This window comes from Ruditapes philippinarum, unplaced genomic scaffold (genome assembly GCF_026571515.1).
Source record: "Ruditapes philippinarum isolate M1 unplaced genomic scaffold, ASM2657151v2 ctg4219_1_1_1_1, whole genome shotgun sequence".
Lineage (NCBI taxonomy): Eukaryota > Metazoa > Mollusca > Bivalvia > Venerida > Veneridae > Ruditapes > Ruditapes philippinarum.
Genome location: NW_026857543.1, coordinates 45,763 through 66,423, shown reverse-complemented (window position 1 = coordinate 66,423; position 20,661 = coordinate 45,763). Strand labels below are relative to the sequence as shown.

General features: G+C 32.1%; 1 protein-coding gene across 1 annotated transcript in view; it reads left to right on the top strand.

Annotated features, from left to right (window-relative positions):
• LOC132750113 (F-BAR domain only protein 2-like) overlaps nt 1-20,661 on the top strand; it is a 70,276-nt gene that overhangs the window by 36,198 nt on the left and 13,417 nt on the right. The window contains exons 16-22 of the mRNA XM_060740058.1: nt 177-230; nt 526-653; nt 1,138-1,211; nt 1,634-1,809; nt 2,754-2,896; nt 4,314-4,522; nt 5,687-5,842. Coding sequence (XP_060596041.1) covers nt 177-230; nt 526-653; nt 1,138-1,211; nt 1,634-1,809; nt 2,754-2,896; nt 4,314-4,522; nt 5,687-5,842 — 940 coding nt within the window. The remainder of the gene's footprint in view (nt 1-176; nt 231-525; nt 654-1,137; nt 1,212-1,633; nt 1,810-2,753; nt 2,897-4,313; nt 4,523-5,686; nt 5,843-20,661) is intronic.

Below are 20,661 nucleotides of genomic sequence, written 5' to 3'. Positions count from 1 at the left end.
GCACAGATGCGCAGGCTGGTCTGGATCCATGCTGGTCACAAACACATTATGTTGGTTTTGTCGTGACGCGGCTCAATTATTGTTGTATAAATTGTTTTGTTGACTACTGTTTGGACCATTGAGATGGTAGCTAGAAATAGATCATATAATAATTGTAAATATCCTTGACTATGTACTAGATAATGGTGATAATAAAAGTTGGTATTCCTCAGATTCAGACTCGGATTCAGGTAAGTCTAATGAAATATAACATTTATTTTTACATATACTTTCATTCTCTCTTTTCATTGACTTATATCTTAGATATTTGGTGTGTTGGCCATGTCCTTGACTGTCTTGGCTGGGGTAAAGGTTAATTGGTCAAGGTCACTGAGGCAAAAAATAGATTTTATTTTTTTTTACCTCATAGTAAATTCATATTTTAGTGATGTCCTACATGTATGATGTCATGTGTATTAATGAAATAGTTCTCTGGAAATTTGTATTTGAAAATCATTGCTAAATATGTTTTGATTGTAATTACAGATTCAGATATTGCGAAAAAGTTAAAAGTTCAAATTAAGCCTTTGAGTCCAACAGGAACTCAGCCGTCTGCAAATGTAGATGATATTAGGACATCAATGGGCATGCTGCGACTCTCACCTACAGTAGGGGTAAGTTATTTATATCTCAATTATTCAGAATTTATTTCTGACTAAGACCAGTTACTCTAGATTTTAAAGAGTTTGACTTTGTTAATTTTGAAATTTTCTGCATGGCCCTTTGTCATACAATCAACCATTGAGAAAAAGGCTGCACACTTCTTGTCAGTTCTTATTAACAGTCCATCTATTTAATCAAGCTGTTGGTGAGAAGCATCAATCTTTCAATCTGTCTCACAAAAATCATGTAGATCTATTATTTTATTTGGAAAAAAGAATGGCATTCTCAAAATGTTTAGCTTTAAAGTTGATCTACAGTGGTTTTGATAGCTTGTTGTTAAATAGGCTGTGATTTTTGACAATTCAGACATGGGATAATAATATGGGCAAAACCTCATAATTATGACACTAGTACATGTTAGTTCCAAAAAGTTGGCAAATGAGCTGAAAGATTTATGTAATAAATAATATTTAAACTAACAAAATATGTTTACAGAGGAAAGGACGAACAACTCCAATAGACAAGAAGATGATGATGAAGAGATCACAGTCTGAGTCAGATACTCTAGAGTATGCTACTTGTCATATTATTTGTAACATTAATTATCACATCCAGTATCTGAAAGATTTTCTTTTATCACGAAATTCTTTGTGAAATGTCATGAGTGAATGAAAGAGATGTGTTTATTATGAGAAATTTATTTATTTCACCAACAGACTAGTTTTACTGAAATGTCCTTTGTTAATCTGGATTATTTGACAATTTTTTTACACATTTTTGGTCATATCCTACTCAGTGGTTGGACTTTTTATTAAATCAGATATTTTCCCTATTTCACCACAGAAAAAAGGTTGTTTCATTGTTAAATGTTGGTTTTGTGCATATTTTATTCTACATTTTAATTATTTGTCTGGCTGTCATTTCAACATGACATAACTAGATATTTATTAAGGATATCTTTTATTCTATAATATTGACTTGTCTTTTTCAGTGTTGTGACAAACAAGTCTAATGTAGATTTATTGAATATAGACATATTTGCATCAAGTGCTTCAACACCAACAGGGGGAGGTTATCAGTTACCGTCGCCCCTTTCACCCATGTCAGATGGTGTGTTCAATAATAGTGATACTAGTGCTATAACCTCATCACCTCTTTCTTTATCTAGTAAGTATTGAATCTTTATCTTGTAAGTATTGAATCTTTATCTTGTAAGTATTAATTCTTTATCTTGTAAGTATTAATTCTTTATCTTGTAAGTATTAATTCTTTATCTTGTAAGTATTAATTCTTTATCTTGTAAGTATTAATTCTTTATCTTGTAAGTATTAAGTCTTTATCTTGTAAGTATTAAGTCTTTAACTAGTTAGTAGTGAATCTGTAAAATCTACAAAATTATTATTGATTATGAATATGATACAGCTCCAATGATGAAGATTCTTTTTTGTGTCCATCTGTACTTGGTCAGAATATGTTCGTAAAAACGGTCTGATTATCATCTTAAATGTCCACAGAGCTTTCTAATATGATCCTATGATCACCTTATGAAAATTAGTTAGCACATGTCTATATATCAATTATCTAAGGATAATTTTTTTAAAAACTTCAGTTACATGCTGATATTAAATAAGGAATTTCATATAATTTGGCTTAAAATTCTGTAGAGAAAGGTGTTCCACATATTCCACATATAAGGCCGATGTTTGTAGCTTGATAGGTTAATGTTAACGGAATATGCATTAAAGGATATATTTTTGTGAACATGTGAGATATAAAAACAGCCCCCAGTAGTTATATTATGAAAACATAACATCAAATGACATAATTGAATGACATAGCCCTAGCAGGCGGAAAGGATCAAACAAGCAATGGTTTCTTTATAGGAAATACAAATAATGAAATGTGGAATAACCAATTTTGATGTATACTTTTATGCATGAATAGTGCTAATGCATCTGTTTGGAACTGCGGGCTTGGGATTTAAATGCATCCTTGTGCTTCTGCAGATGTTAATGCATGAGTATGGTGACTTATACATGCTCAATAGGGTCATCCTTAATGAATTAAATGTAGACTATGTATTTCAATATGTAATGATAACTTTTTTTCAGATACGAGTGACTTGATGAGTCAGACTCAATTATCTGGTAGTGATCAGCCTAGTATGTCACCTAGTCAAAATGTTGTAGAGAATGGTGTAGCCCCGCCCCTGCCACAGAGACCGCCCTCAAGAAATAAAGGTGTTCTACCTCAGGTAAGGGTATTAAAATGTTGTGGAGAATGGTGTAACCCCGCCCCTGCCACAGAGACCGCCCTCTAGAAATAAAGGTGTTCTACCTCAGGTAAGTGTATTAAAATGTTGTAGAGAATGGTGTAGCCCCTTCTCTGCTACAGAGACCGCCCTTTAGAAAAAACAAATATGTGATACCTTTGGTAAGCTTATTTGTAATGTTGTAAAAAATGGTGTAGCCCTGCCAGTGAGGCAACCCTCTAGAAATAAAGGTGTTCTACCTTAGTTAGTGTAAGCTTAATGTTATTTCAATAAAATGTTTAATAATTTGACATACCATCTACATTTTAATATAATTTTGCTAATTATACCCCCACAAACGAAGTTTAGGGGGGGTATATAGGAGTCAGCTTGTCGGTCGGTCCGTCGGTCGGTCGGTCGGTCCGTCGGTCGGTCCACATCATGGTTTCCGGACGATAACTAGAGTTTGGAATGAGGTATTGTAATCAAACTTGGTATATAGCAACCTTATGTGGAAACTCCGGTTGGTATTGCATTTGGACCCCCTGGGGTCAAGGTCAAGGTCACCGTTACTAAAAATAGAAAAATGGTTTCCGAACAATAACGAGAGTTAGGAATGAGATATTGTTATCAAACTTGGCGTATAGCAAGCTTATATGAAGACCTGGGTTGGTATTGCATTTGGGCCCTCTGGAGTCAAGGTCAAGGTCACTGTTACTAAAAATAGAAAAATGGTTTCCGGACAATAACTTGACTTAGGAATGACATATTGTAATCAAACTTGGTGTATAGCAAGCTTATAATGAAGACCTGGGTTGGTATTGCATTTGGACCCCCTGGGGTCAAGGTCAAGGTCACCATTAGGAAAAATAGACAAATGGTTTCCAGACAATAACTAGAGTTAGGAATGAGATATTGTAATCTAATTTGGTGTAAAGGAAGCTTATATGAAGACCTGGGTGGTATTGCATTTGGACCCCCTAGGGTCAAGGTCACCGTTACAGTGTTACTAAAAATAGAAAATGGTTTCAGGACAATAACAAAGAGTTAGGAATGAGAATATTTGTTATCAAACTTGGCGTATAGCAAGCCTATATGAAGACTTTGGTTGGTATTGCATTTGGGCCCCTTTGGGTCAAGGTCAAGGTCACCGTTACGAAAAATGGGTTTTCGGACAATAACTAGAGTTAGGAATGAGATATTGTAATCTTATTTGGTGTATAGGAAGCTGATATGAAGACCTGGGTTGGTATTGCATTTGGACCCCCTAGTTGTAATTGTAACTGATAGGTTTCAATAAAACATTAAATTAATGTTTGTTGAAACTGGTTTGCTTCAGTTTGATTTTGCCTAGTTACTGTGAATGCATTGTTTTATTTTGGAATTTCCTAAAAAGTTTATTGGTACTGCTTTGTTTCAGGTACCTGCTAGACCGTCAGGGAGGAACAGTCCGTTTGGTTTGAACCGCGTAGATTCAGGTAGTGCTATTACCTGGAACACGACATCAATGCCAGTAGGGTCTTCGCGTGGTCCAAGTCCATTGACAATAGGAATGGCAGATGTTGTACCTCTTGCTGTTGCCTTTACTGAAACTATCAACGCATACTTCAAGGGAACAGATGCTACCAAGTAGGTCTATTTCTGGATTACTTTATTACAAATTATGAAAAAATCTTTGACTGTGAAAGTGTCCAATTTAGTATAGGACATGGTTTAAATAATGTAGCTTGTGAAAAGAGGAAGTAGTTCCTAATAGTTTTGGATAATAAGTAAAACAATATTGACTTTGAGTTTTTGAATATGCTACAGTTTTTAATCTGATATGTACATCTTTGAGAGTAGGAAAATTCTATGATATAAATGTTGTTTACTCATTTATTAATGATTCCTGCTTCGCTCAATACTGAGAGCAGCAGACTTGTAATTGTGTGTAGGCTGATACAATTCTTGAGCAAATGGAAATGTCGCAATGGCAATTGATCTGGGACATTGAGTCTGATTCAAAAATCATGTTTGATTACAGAGAAATCGCTTATTACTTGTTATTCATCCAATACAGCCAGTAAGGTAGACTGATCATCGAGATAAAAAAGGCAACTGTGTTGAAATAGGTGTAAAAAAACAGATAAATACACTAATAAATCTGTGAATGTCGACCTATTTCTAGTCATTTTGCAATAAAGTCATAGCAGCTTTTGCCTCATGTTAAGTTGAGAAGATGTTTACCACTGTGATGTCATTATTTTGAAAAAAAAGAAAGTAAATTTAAAAAGAAAATGAACTGGTCTGATAGAAGTTTTCTAAAATTATTGAATGTTGTTTTGAAATATATATTATCTTTATTTATATTTACCTTTTTATCATTTTGCTCAGGTGAAGGTGTTGAAATAAAAATTAAAACAAAACTTTTTTTGTGAGGAATGAAATATTGATTATAATATTAATACAGTTCGTATTTTGGCAAAAATTTATTTGAATGATAAAATTCTGAGAATGCTAACAGGAAATGCTTTTGTCATTGAGAAGAAACTCATACACATTCTCCAGGAGTGTGAGGTGAACAACTTACTTGGGTCTTAAAAACTCTCCCTTGAGACTTGAAAGGAAAAATAAAAGTTACAGGCAGAGAAAAAGATTTAATGATAGAGGTTTTGATTATTCTATGCATTAATACAGACATGAAAATCATTTGAATGAGAATTAAAATTTATAACTTATTAAGCAGAACTTTTATGTAAAATTGTACCATCTATATATTACTACATGCTTTGTTGCTGATACGTTTTGTTTCAGATGTTCGGTGAAAATGACCGGCAATTTGATGATGTCATTTCCTGCGGGAGTCGTTAAGGTTTTTATGGAAAACCCAAATCCTGCAGCTCTTAGTTTTAGACTCAAAAATGGGTCACAATTGGAACAAATTTTGTTAAATAAGCAATTGGTATCAGAGTAAGTAATGAGAGCACGGGTCACACGTGCTAACCCCTAAGTTTTGCATGTGGATACCCCCACACCTCTGTGATTTATGTCGCTTGCAGTTTTTATTGGACTATATGCCAAATGATTTCTTTCTTTGTATTTAGTTACTTGAAGGAAATTGTCAATTGTTGGGGTTTTGTTTTATTAATAAAGGCATGGTGGTTGTGAAATTGATTTTTTGAGGTTTTCAAATTTCTAAAAAAAAATGTTTGATTATAACAGCATGTATTGTACAAGTAACAAATTAAATTGTTTTGGTTTTTTGAGAGTTATTACTTAATATTCATACTTTCATGATGCCATTTTATTGGGATTGGGGGTTTACAAGTATGGTTTTGAGTTGACAGTTTCTCATCATAAAAGTAGTGTCTTGAATAGGGTCTTCACAAAAATGCTGACTGATTCTGCTTAAGCAAAAGATCTAGGTAATATATTTTTGTTACCAGATTTGGATTGTTTAAAAAAAGAATGTTTTTCAAAATTACCACTTGAGAATAAAATGTGAGTGTAAAAATTGCTAATTGGTGTTGAAAGTTTTTGTGGAGACTATTTTGAAGTATTTCTACTTGCTTGTTCTCTTTCAGCAGTCAGTTATTTTTTGTTACACATTTCATTTATTTTGTTATTTTCTTTGTTAATATAAACATATTATTCACAAACACAAATGGCAACAGTAAATGCATAATCTTCTCACTTAATATCTATAAAAAAAAGTTCATTGAACACCTATGCTTTTCAAGGTTATGTTTTACTATATTTGAGCTTGAACATTACTTGGCAAGTTAAACAAACGTATTCCTATAAAGAATGTTATGTCCACAACAAATGTAAGATGACAATAAAAATGAAGTATTGCTGAAATCTATTTCCCTATATTCTCTGCTACTTCTGCAATAGTGCAGGGCCCTTTATTCTCTTTGAGGGAAATGGTTCAGAATAATTAAAGGAAACCAAGTTATTATTTTGTCTGGAAATTTGACCAAACTGTTCTCCTTTAAAAATACAAATGTAACAGTGATGGTAATTAGACACTACCACCAGTACAGAGCCAGGTCGGCATGCACAAATAATGCCGGCTGACCAGGCTCAACACTGTAGGTTGTTGAAATCCCATATGCTGGTAAATTCAAAGCAAGACATTTCCGATCCCAAAATACAAAGGGTTAATGTTCTCCTTAAAGCTTTGAAACAAGGGTCCTGGTAGTGCATTCCTTCTGACTATGCAACCCTGCTGCTTTTGCAGGTGTATGTAACTTTTTTTTAACTTTTGCTGGCTGGCTTATGTAAAATTGAAAATGCCAATTGGAATATGAATTTCATAATGAAACTGTTTTTATAAACTTTCCTCTGAAGTAGAAATGCTGTAAAACTGTGACCTAAATGTTTTTACATGTTAGTCACATTCAGAAGAAAATTATATTTACCTTTGACTAGAGTTTGTAACAATAATACTTGATATTAGTTCTAATTTTAATTATGGGGTCAGAGTTTGATGTCTTATTTTAGTTTGGTAGGCAGAGTTTGAAATCTAATGTCAGCGTGGTAGACAGAGTTTGAAGTGAAATTGACATGTTCAGATTAGCTAGTCAGAGTTTTATTATACTTATAAATGTTAAAACAAGGTTCTCAGAGTAAATATTTTTGTTTTGTTTAAAAGTAAGTCACCCAAATATAGGTATCAAATTCAGCGCAAGATATAAATATTATTTTATAAACATCATTTATAAAGTAAAATGTAAATTATTTATTAGATTTTTTTATTGATTCATGATTTCATACTTGTGTCATTTTTGTATCTCTTGTTCATAGACAACTCTAAATATATATATTGTATTATGATTAAGTTATTGTGACTTTATATATTTTTTTTATTTTTACAGCATGTACCACTCACTTTATTAGACTTTCTATAGCGGTCATGTTTCATTTTGAAAGCATTCATATTGTACACTATTAGTATCCCATTATATTTTAATTTTATCTGAAAAACATGCATGTTTTGTTACAATGATTTTCCATTGGGGATAACCCCATGAAGTTTATAATGACTTATTTATAGACAACTGGCCTTTGTGAAATATACTCCTAAGTTAAATACAAATTTTTATGAAGTAAATTTGTAATTTTTTAATTTCTAAGGAAGAAATTTTGCCATAATTTAAATAATTTGGTAAAAAAGACTTTTGGACAGGTTATATGACCATGTGTAAACAAATTGTTTTTGCCCTAATAACCATTCCACCCAGTGGCCCTTTCGGTTACATATAAACCTAACCAGTCAATTTAAATACTGGGCCCTATAACCTACTGTCAAATATCTTTATAACTATTAATAAAAAATATTATATGGTTTAATATCTTGCCATTTAATATGAAGATTTCTAGATTTAATGAAATGTGCTGATCATTCTATTTTCAAAGTAAATATTGGGTGCATTCTAAGTCCTGAAGATTTTTGACAGAGATATTTTTATCCAGGATATATATATGAGATTATTAGTCCTTGACTGTCAACCAGCAATTTTTTTTTTTTAAAAAAACACAATTCATTTTTTTGGTAAACACATGTTTAATAGATTTTAAATTAAATTGACTGGTTTTGTGATTGTAGGGAATTCTAAGTCAGTCCGATAGATACAGGGGGGGGGGGGGGGGGGGGGGGGGCCGGTTTGTGGTCTAACCATTTGATATGGGCCAACCACCAGTGATCACCCTTAAGAAGTCAGGGAGAAAGAATAAATCAGCGCGCTCTATTTTAAAAAATAGACATACTTAAATATCAGGTAAAATATGGATTTCTTGGATTCCTGTTCATAAAGTTATATTACCCTTAATTTTTGATAGGACATTATGAAATTAATTGACACTTAAAAAAAATTTAGTGTTCAGAAGGAACCATCACTTTTTTTGAAGTTTGCAATATACCATGCGAAAATCTTGAATATACATGTTTAATAAGTTAAATGGATTTAAATTCACTGATTTTCGCTGCAAATTGCCCAGTTTAGAGTAAAAATTTTTAAGAATAAACATAAACATACAAAAAAGCCGTATTCCTTGTTTCAAAGCCATGTTTAATGATTTGATTAAATTAATTAATAGGGCAAGTTGAATGGTTTTGAAACATTGATACCACTTTCTGTTTTGTGAAACGTTTTTGTACAATGTACGTCTTTTATATTCTGATTATTGTATATGTTGTCAGTTGAAGGCCCAGCCAGGTGTTGAAAGTACCCCATTGCCAGTAGTTGTATACTGGAAATGTGAGGATACTTGTACAGACTATAGACTGGATTATAGATTTAATCCGTCAGCTATGACGTCAGGGGCAACATTAAAAAATATCAGTGCGACAGTTATAGTGGATGGAGGGGTGACAAACATGCAAAGTATACCGGAGGGCAACTGGTATGTTCAACTGTTTTTAAATGAAATGCTTAGCTATTATAGTAAGTTATGTATTTGAGAAATTTAGTTGTGACAATTCATGTTTGCCATTTATGTGTTTATTTAACTACCTCAATTGTCTATGCCCTGTCCATTGTCTTAGGGACATTAGATTTCCTTTACACAGCTGTCATGCAGAAAGTCAGAAGTATTGGCTCTACCTTATCAGTTAATCTGTAAAGACACATTTAACCTAATCAATGCAGGTGTGTTTTAAAACCTACCCAAATAAATTTTTATAGTAGATGGTTATTATCCCCCGCCGAAAAATTTCGGCGGAGGATATAGAAATAGTCTCCGTCCGTCCGACCTTCCTTCCGTCCGTCCTTCCGTCCGTCCGTCCTTCCGTCCGACATTTTTGTCCGGAGCATATCTCTAAAAGTATTTGAGTTATCAACTTGAAACTTCATAGGTGGATAGACCTCATTGAGGAGGAGTGCAGTGCACAAGAATGATAACTCTACCTTGCATGTTTTTTGAGTTATTGCCCTTTGTTATTTTTCAAAATTGATTTTTGTCCAGAGCATAACTCCAAAAGCCTATGAGATATTAACATGAAACTTCATAGGTGCATAGATCTCACTCAGGAGGTGTGCAGTGCACAAGAATGATAACTCTACCTTTCATAATTTTTGAGTTATTGCCCTTTGTTATTTTTCATACCTAATTTTTCACCTGAGTGGAGCATAACTCAAAAAGTGTTTGAGATATCAACATGAAATGTCATAGGTGGATAGATCTTATTGAGGAGGAATGTTGTGCGCAAGAATGATAACTCTTCCCTATACAATTTTTGAGTTATTGCCCTTTGTTTTTTTTCATGCTATTTTGTCCAGAGCTTATCTGAAAAAAGTATTTGAGGTATCAACTTGAAACTTCATAGGTGGATGGATCTCATTAAGGAGGAGTGCAGTGCACAAGAATGATAACTCTACCCTGCATAATTTTTGAGTTATTGCCCTTTGTTATTTTTCATTCTATTTTGTCGAGCCTTTATCTCAAAAAGTATTTGAGGTATGAACTTGAAACTTCATAGGTGGATGGATCTCATTGAGGAGGAGTGCAGTGCACAAGAATGATAAACTATACCTTTCATAATTTTTGAGTTATTGCCCTTTGTTATTTTTCATACCTAATTTTTCACCTGAGTTGAGCATAACTCAAAAAAGTTTGAGATATCAACATGAAATGTCATAGGTGGATAGATCTTATTGAGGAGGAATGTTGTGCGCAAGAATGATAACTCTTCCCTATACAATTTTTGAGTTATTGCCCTTTGTTTTTTTTCATGCTATTTTGTCCAGAGCTTATCTGAAAAAGTATTTGAGGTATCAACTTGAAACTTCAAAGATGGATGGATCTCATTGAGGAGGAGTGCAGTGCTTAAGAATGATAACTCTACCCTGCATTATATTTGAGTTATTGCCCTTTGTTATTTTTCAAAATTAATTATTGTCCAGAGCATAACTCAAAAAGCCTTTGAGATATCAAAATGAAACTTCGTAGGTGCATAGATCTCACTCAGGAGGTGTGCACTGCACAAGAATGATAACTCTACCTTTTATAATTGTTGTGTTATTGCCCTTTGTTCTTTTTCATACTTAATTTTTCAATTCAATTTTTTTCTCAAAAAGTATTTGAGGTATCAACTTGAAACTTCATAGGTGGATAGATTTTACTGAGGAGGGATGCAGCACACAAGAATGATAACCTACCCTGCATTATTTTTCAGTAATTGCCCTTTGTTATTTTCAGCCATCAGTATTCACATAGGTTTCAAATCTGTAATCACTATAGCCATCAGTTTTCATTACCAAAAGACCTCTTAAAATGGAATTATTCCGCTCTACTACATACACATTTTTCCAATGAGCAAACACATTCGGCGGGGGATGGCCATGTTGACATGGCTCTTGTTACAATTTCTATTGAAAACAACAAAGATTTGATTGATGCATATTTAGACCTATAGTCTTGTTATTATTCAGGAATAGTGAGACCAAAAGAGCTACATGGAAGTTAAATGATATATCTGAAGTGAGTGAAAGCGGTACTTCAGGCTCCATACGTGCCAAGTTAACGCTCAGCAACGGGAAATCTACTCCATCGACAACGGCCATACAGTTTCTTTCTGAGGTCCACTCTATGGGGATTTCGAGTTTAACTTTTTGGTTCGGGGTTATAAAATATCACTTCCAAAAAAGATTTGGCAGGTGGGTTTAAGTATTATGTAAATTGCGTTCGTCAATAATTTCAATTTGGTTTGATAAATATTTCCCCACCGTATTATAAGACGGGTTTTTTACCAGGCCCGGGTTTATTAAAAATTTTCATCTTCATATCCCTAAAATTGATAATGAACAGTTCCAAAAATGAACACTTGGATTGTCCATTTAAGAAATACAGCATGTTTATTGTTAAGAAAGATTAGACTGGTTATTTTATTTGCAGGTAAATATTTAGCTGACCCAGACCAGGGAATGAAATAAGTTTGACAGGGACACAGTCTACATTACCAAATAAGGAGAACCATTCCAGTCTACTGATCTCACCAATCAGATTCCAGTGTTAACATTTTCAAATCAACCAATCACAATCATTCTAATAATTATAGAATTAGTAAAATTTTACATTTGTTTTTTAAACATTTACTGTGAACATCTTAAAGACATTAATTCATTTACAATAAGAAAACTGAAATCAAAATGGTCTCGCATTTATAAAAATTTGAAAAACAATTATAAAGTTAACAGTTTTGCGGTATTGTTGAGCTGTGGTACTTTACCTGATGCAATTGTTGGTGGTCAATGGCACCAGTTATTTATAGGCCAGCATATTATTTATGCTGTCTATGCTAGCAGCTACCGTTTGATACTTCAATCTGCTCAAAGCGAAGGGAAAGTTAAGTCCAGAACTGATTTTCAGTGACAAAAGTGATTACAGCAGAAATAAATGCAATGCATTATCAAAATTTTACCATTAATTTTAATGTGATAAATTTATGATCCAATATTAAGTGTAAAAATGATATTATAGTACCTTTATAGACTATTCTTTCATGCATGAAGTCTAATGTCACAAAAGATTTGGGGTGGGGGGGGGAGAATCCCTGTTTGTATAAAAAAAATGTTCAGGTTAAATTCAAAAATTGTGTAATTGATATTTGATACTTTATGTAAAATATTGGCTTTAGATGTAGAGAGAAAGAAAAAAAAGAATTTTTAAGTGCAATGGACATGTCCTAGGAATTGACATGTTGTTAATAGTTAGCATTATGTTTTTAAGGTGATCATGCACTATATATTCAGGTTTCAATGCATTGTTCAATTTATTGTTTATAACCAGGTTGTATAGCTCAATCTATTTATAGAAACATGTAACTGTAGCTTTTGTGTGGTTTCTTCATTCACTGGCCTAAATTGAACCAACTTAACAATGGTTTTTACTTTTCAAAGCAAAAAGGGTTGTACTTGTTTGTAATATTAGAAGAATAAGTCTTCCACATTTAGTACTTTACCAGTTTTGTATAAAAATGTAATTTTTAACTGCCAGGAAACCAGAGGCTTTTTTCATACATGTTTTAAACATGAATTAATTATTACTGAATTTGACCATTAGAGTGTACAAAATAGTCACTGCTATGCCACAAGCAAAATCTAGACCAGTTCGAATATATGTGCTGTCTGATTGGGTTTCTAAAATGTTGGTTGCTCAAAGTAATGATTGTGTTTTTTTTGGGGGGTTTTTTTATTTTGTAGAAACCTTTAATTGAACAAGAGTTGATAAATTCGAATCTGGACATGTTAATTGTACAATAAAATGAATGATTTGCTTGAAAGCTGCCAAATGACGCACCTTGGTTTAGCTTAATTATATATAAATTTTATCAGAAGAAAAGATTGACGTCATATGTTTAAACATAGACGATCCTTTTTTTCTTTTCTTTTTTTTGCTCTCAGATATACACAGCTTACAATTATAAAAGATGTGGCAGTTTTAGCCTGCTATAATTTTTAACTTTATCACTCAAGAGCTGGTAATATTAAGTATAGTCAAGGACATAAAGGCAATGTTGGATATGGCTGAAATGAACCTAAAGTTTCATAGGTTATGCTTGATTTGTAACAAATCTGTAAGATTAGAAGAAACTTGATTCATTTACATGCATTTATTAATATATAAGATGTTCAATGTTAGTGACAAAATGATTTGTAATTTATATGTTATTTTCATATTTAGCAAATAAACAATTTTGATTACCATTTTGATTTTTATCTGTTCCAAAAGTACAAAATGTGTTTTCACAATGAAAAAATAATAATTAGGTTTGATTCTGTTTTTCCTGTGTTTTAAATAATGTTTATTATACAACTTATTTTTCCATGAAATAGACAATATAGTTCCATGAAATAAACATAAAGCAGAATCCTAATAATAGCTATGGAATCCAGATTGAGAACTTGAGCATAATTTTGTTTGACAACTATTTCATACTAATTAAAATAAATATTTCAGTGGTGAAGAGTATTTGAGATATCAGATAGTTTGATCTACTCGTTGTTGATCAAGTTGTCTGGTCCTGGAATGTTATTCCTGCATTTGTTGATATTTTTATCGGGGAATGTGCAATAGATAATCTTTTCACTAATTTTTTTTTTTTGTCTTGTAACAAAAATTTTGGTTTGTCTCTTTCATTAGCATTGTGTTTTGTTGTTGTTATTTTGCTTGCATATGAAATTTCTACGATATAAGACAAAGTTCATGCATCAACAAAGGGTTTTATGTTAAATTTTGTAAGCATGATCCTCTGATGTTTGATAAATGATTTCTTTTTCTTTTGTTTTAATTGTATTTTTGTTTTTATTTCAAAAACAAAGTCCAAATATTGATTAGCTTTGAATTTTGTCACAAAATGGCAACATTTTGCACCCACTATTATTATTATTTGTTCTGTAATTGTTTTGATTATAATCAGACATTACTGCATTGTAAATTGAAAATTTGAGAAAAAAGGAAATTTCAAATCTCAATGACATAATTTTTTTTTAGTAACAAATATGCTAGGAATTTAAGGGTTCTAGTGTTACTTTGATTAAACATTATTAAACATTAAAGAATGTTTTAAATCAACTTAAGATACAGTTATCCCTGTAATGAAGACCACCTTTGTAAGGACCTATACAAAGACCAATAACTACAAACATTTGGTTTAAAATCTTGTCTATTTCCATGTGTATTCTTGCAATTACACTTTATGAACACTAAAATTCATTGGTCTGGTACAAAGTGTTATAACTGTCATGGCATAAAGGAGTCAAAACTCATTATTTACCATTTTTTCAAAGAATGAAAAGTATTTTAGTTCATGTTTAAAGGCAAGGGACTGATAATTAATAAAAAATACTAGTAAAAACAAGTTCACATAAAACGTCCATTTTGTCTGAAGAAGAGCAACCTACCCCATTCCTATATTTTTGTATGTCTGCAGAAGGTGAACATCAAATTTTTGATTTGCCAGTAAGTCTGTTTTGTGTAAAGACTGTTTAAGATGATTATTACTATTCAACTTTACCTTATTGTAAAGTGCCCATGTTGTTATGTCCCCAATACCTAAATAAAGGTTATCAATAAAGGAGATCATTGCTAATCCCCAATACTTAAAGTAGAGGTAATCATTTTAATCTCCTATGACTCAAATATAGTTGGTCGGTGATATCACCTTATACCCAGTTGATGTTATCCAGAACTCAGCATATGTGGGTATTTCCATGCTTCTACCCTGGGTCACGACTTCTACCATTCTAGCTATGGTGCACTAATAGTCACAATAGATAAGTCAACCTGTTGCACTTAATTTCGAAGGTTTGTTTGCACCCAGGATTGGCTGGGAAAAACCCAAATATTCTTAATTCAGAGTAAGTCTATTATATATAATGTTTTCCCATTTATTTCATTAAGATAAGGTTCGTGGCATATATGAACCTGTTTGATTTTTATAGACGACACAAGCTTAACTCAGTAAATTCAGTTTTACCATAAGGTGGCCATTTATTTCAGGTTTGACTGTGTATTATGTTATTTCTATAGAAATACACAGTGCTTGAAGAAAAACTGCCTTGTTGATTTATTTTAATATCTATGTTATTGAGTCGTTGAATGTTTTATTTTGTTATTTAAATGCAAGTGTGACAATTTAAAATTTTATGTTAAGAGGTTATTTTGGTTGTTGTATTTTTTTATTATTTAATGATGCCATAAAATTGTTATTAATTAATATTCAAGATGCGTTTCCATGGTTTTGCATGGAGTTCAGTTGAAATAAATATAAATAAAAATATATACTGTATTGTACATTCATAATATATTCTTTGTACATTTATAAATTGAAAAAATAAAATTTGTATTAAAATGATCCAAACATAAAATTGAAGTTAGATAGCCCGTTGTTTTTTTTATTTACATTCTCAATGTATATGTTAATAGGAGATGTGACTTGTTGCAAACATTACTTTTTTTCATTGTAGGGCAACAGTAACGTAAATCGATTAATATCAAAGAAATGCCAGAATTTTTTTAATAATATTTGTAGATTTTCTAGACATTATTGTACGGTTTAGGACGAGATATTAGAGTTTATTAATATATATTTACATTAGCATTATGATTACATTGCATTTTGTACTAACCAGGTGATATATTGGGTTAAGGAAAGCCATTTAATTTTGTGGTCACAAATTGTACAGTTCTATCAAAGCCAATAGTATTTAATAGGTAGAAAGAGGAGTTTTTATCTGTCCTAGGATATTCATTGTTATTTCTCATAGATGAAATTGAAATAAGCATCAACAAAATAAAAAAGCAAACAGTGTTGGCTGTGTAAGCAAAATGACTAATACCATTTTGGTTGCCCTTAATAGTTAAGGCATAAGAATTGCAGTCACAATTTACCCCCTCATGATCGTGAGAGGCGACTAAGTCAACAAATCAACAGCAAAAAAAAACAACATTTAACCAGTTTCTTTTGCCTGTTGGTTGAATTTGAAGGTTAAATTAGGACTGGCATTATTGATTTTTTTATTATTAAAAGGCATTGTCTACTTAGAATGATTTTATACAGAATTATTAATGGAAAGTGATTTAGTCTTCGTCACAGTATGGAGCCAGGCAAACATGCATGTCTGTGCTCTATACTGTTGGTAGGCCAATTTCTGTATTTTGATATTGGAATACCTTTTACAAATTCATTATAAAAATAGCATGTTAAGGGTATAAACAGTAATTCGGGGCTTACTATTTGTATTGCTGTTTCATGTCACTTTTTCCATGTATCTTTCTTAATTATATCAATGTATATATATTGCAAGTCAAAAAAATTATTTTAAAAAATGTTAAGTTGAAAGAATTATTGATAACAATAAACTTTATATAGTGATGATTTTCACAGTATTTATTAAACATGAATACAGAACAGTTTGTTTGTTATCTTTTTTTTTTTGTAATTGCACATTTACTATTTTAAAAGAAGTCAAAGAGCTGTACGATTCATATGCTTTGGTCACTTTTATAGTGCTTACTTAAAAGTCTTCTTTAGTTCTGGTTTTTTAGCTCAACTTTACGAAGAATAATAGGGCTATGCTACTCAGATGTCCAACACTTTGATCCAACTATTATATGTACAAATATCTCACCAACCAGTAAAAAAACTTTCTTGTAACCTTATCATTAATGGGTGTCATACGGAGTTAAATTATGGACCTTTTTTGAACTTAGTAATTCCTGGTTAAAGTTTTGTGTAAAAGTTCAATCTTTACACCTGCATATGGTGCTCCTTTGAAGCTTCACACATGTCACAGATCTTAATTGGAGTTCACTTTCCGAGGGCAATAACTCTAGCAGGACTGAATTGAAGATCTGTGAAGTTTGAACCTCACAATTATTGTTAGTGTTCACATGAAAATTTGCGATGGTAATCATAGTCGTTATGAAAGACCGGTAGTAACTTTTGACTGAATGGTCATTAACCTTTTGTGTAATTCAAACCGTTTTTAGCTCACCTGTCACAAAGTGACAGCGCCTATATGACTGAAATACTGTTGGAAAAAGGCGTAAAATGATACAAAGTGACAGGGTGAGCTTTTGTGATCGCTTTTCGTCCAGTGTCCGTCCGTAAACTTTTACTTTAAATGACATCTCCTCATAAACCACTAAGCCAATTTCATCCAAACTTCACAGGAATGTTCCTTTGGTGGTCACCTTTAAAAATTGTTCAAAGAATTTAATTCCATGCAGAACTCTGGTTGCCATGGCAACCATAAGAAAAAACTTTAAATATCTTCTTTTAAAAAAATCCAAAGAGCTAGAGCTTAGATATTTGGCATGAAGCATCTTCTAGTAAGTGTCTACCAAGTTTGTTCAAATAAAAGCCCTGGGGTCAAAATTGGCCCCGCCCCAGGGGGTCATTGATTTTCCCTATATGCATATAGTAAAAACTTAAAAAATCTTTTTTTAAATAACTCAAAGAGCTAGAGCTAAGATATTTAGCATGAAACATGTTCTAATGGGTGTCTACCAAGTTTGTTCAAATAAATGCACTGGGGTCAAAATTGGTCCCGCCCCGGGGGTCATTGATTTTCCTTATATGTGTATAGCAAAAACTTCAAAAATCTTCTTTGAAAAAACCCAAATAGCTAGAGTTTAGATATTAAGCTTGAAACATCTTCTAGTAAGTGTCTACAAAATTTGTTCAACTAAAGCCCTGGGGTCAAAACTGGCCCCGACCCTGGGGTGTCATTGTTTTTTAACTATATTTATATAGTAAAAACATAAAAAATCTTTTAAAAAACCCAATGAGCTAGAGCTTAGATATTTAGCATGAAACATCTTCTTATGGGTGTCTACCAAGTTTGTTCAAATAAAAGCCCCTGGGTTAAAATTGGCCCTGCCAGAGGGGGTGGGGGGGGCGGGTCATTGTTTTTCATTATATGTGTGTAGTAAAAACTAAACATCATGACACATCTTCTAATGGGTGTCCTCCAAGTTTGTTCAAATGAAAGGCCTGGGGTTTAAACTGGCCCCGCTTCGTGGGCCTCTATACAGGTGAGCGACCTCAGGGCCATCATGGCCCTCTTGTTTTTCTGAAAATACAATTATGTCTTTGATTTTGAATGAACCTTCTCAATAGTGCTTTTCGCATGATCTTGTTTTCCTGTAATAAGCTTTTTAGAATACTCAAACCGGGCTGTCTGTTTGGTTCGAACACCTTGTACGTTGAAGTTTATCGTGGAACAGAGTTGTGTCTGTGTCCGTTGCACTGTCATCCATGAAAAATAAAATAACTGTCGATATGGGATTTTTTTTCTGGTATCATTTATTTTAAAAATAAGTATGTTTTGTATAGCCAGAGGAAACAAAAAAAATAAGACGAGTATGGTTTCAAACAATTTTAATTTGATTTTATAATTCAAGATATCAAAAGCCAACACTATAGAATTCAAGCACACGAGAATACATTCATTATTGACATAACGTTGATTTAATATATTCAATCAATCAATAATTGCCTCACCTTAAAGTTGTTGAGGCCTTAGCATGCAGACTATTAAAAAAAGTACATGTAATTCAGTAATTGCGAAATTAAAGCAGTGGTGACTTTTACAAAATATTTAACGGCTCACTAGTCAATATTTGTATGATGTTTGAATATAAAATAGCCTATACATCTGAAATGATTGGTATCTAATTTTGGTTTATTTCATTGACTTTAAATTGTAGTTCAGACCTTTACTGCAGCTTTTTTTATATAGTAAGCAAATCTTGCAAATCTCTGTTATAAAACAATAATCAGCGTATGAAAATCAAATATTGATTTTTTTTACTCAAAAACACAAGTAAATGTATGTAGCTATGGACAGAGGAATCGCTGTCTTTAACAAATGTAAATAGAGAATATTTTAGGCTGAAAGAAAGTGTCTTTGTATCTTTGTGATTTATCTGGAAAAAAATTAAGCTTTTGTCTCTTTTAAATAATAAATGGCTGAAATGAAATACCATAGGAACAAGACCTCAGATAGCTGCTCATATTTCCGATCATGTAACGGTTTTAAAATGTTTCTTCTACATTTAATTCAAAATATCTTTTCGTAATATCAACTGCTCTAAGAATATAATATCAACTAAATTGATCTGCCAGTTAAAAAATCGCCCAAATATGAGTGTATAATAAAACAATTTGTAAAACGGGTACAGATTGGAAATATACGCCTCCCGTTTAAGATCTCTTATGACGTAGTTCACGTGTATATAAATGTATAAATTGAATCGTGTATCGTAAGTATATAAAGGCTATATATCATCAATTACGCATTATGTTTTATTTTTCTTTCCTATTGACAGTACTGTATAGAAAACGTTGGAAAACGTCCAAAACTTAGCTTCAGAGAACATGTGTGTTACCATATTTTAAATACAAAATTAATTAAAATAACATTTTATTTGGATTTCACTTCGTGCTTTTTGACATGACAGGATCGGGAAATGTTTGCCATTTATTGTTAGTCTGAGTGTGCAAAATTTTAGATCAATCATTCACTCTGTTTTTCCATTGTAAGTGTGCAACATTACCCGAGAACAACCATTAAGAGCTTGAAACTTAAATTGGACAATCAAACAAAAATTGATTTAGTATGTTTGTTATGAGAAACATAATAAACGTAAGTAAACAAGTTATGTTTGTCAATCTTTGTACATTACACAGGAACATAATAAACTAATGTCAAACAGGATACATGATAAACTAAGGAAAACAATTGATGTTTGTAAATAACATAGGGACATAATAACTTAGTAAAGAACTTCTGTATGCCAAAATCTTTGACACACACAGAACATAATAATCTGAGTAAACAACTTAAGTTTGTCAATCTTTAACAAATACAGGGATAATAAACTAAGTAACACTTCTATTTGTTGCTCAATCTTTAACAAACAACAGGAACATAATAAACTTAGTAAACAACTTATGCTTTGTCAATCTTTAACAGCACAAGAACATAATAAACTAAGTAAACAACTCATGTTTGTCAATCTTAAACACTACACGTGAACATAATAAACTAAGTAAACAACTTATGTTTGTCAATCTTTAAACAAATTCACAGGGACATAATAAACTAAGTAAACAACTCATGTTTGTCAAATCTTTAACAAACACAGCGGACATAATAAACTAAGTAAACAACTCATGTTTGTCAATCTTTAACAAATTACAGGGACATAATAAACTAAGTGAAACAACTTATGTTTGTCAAATCTTTAACAAACACAGGGGACATAATAAACTAAGT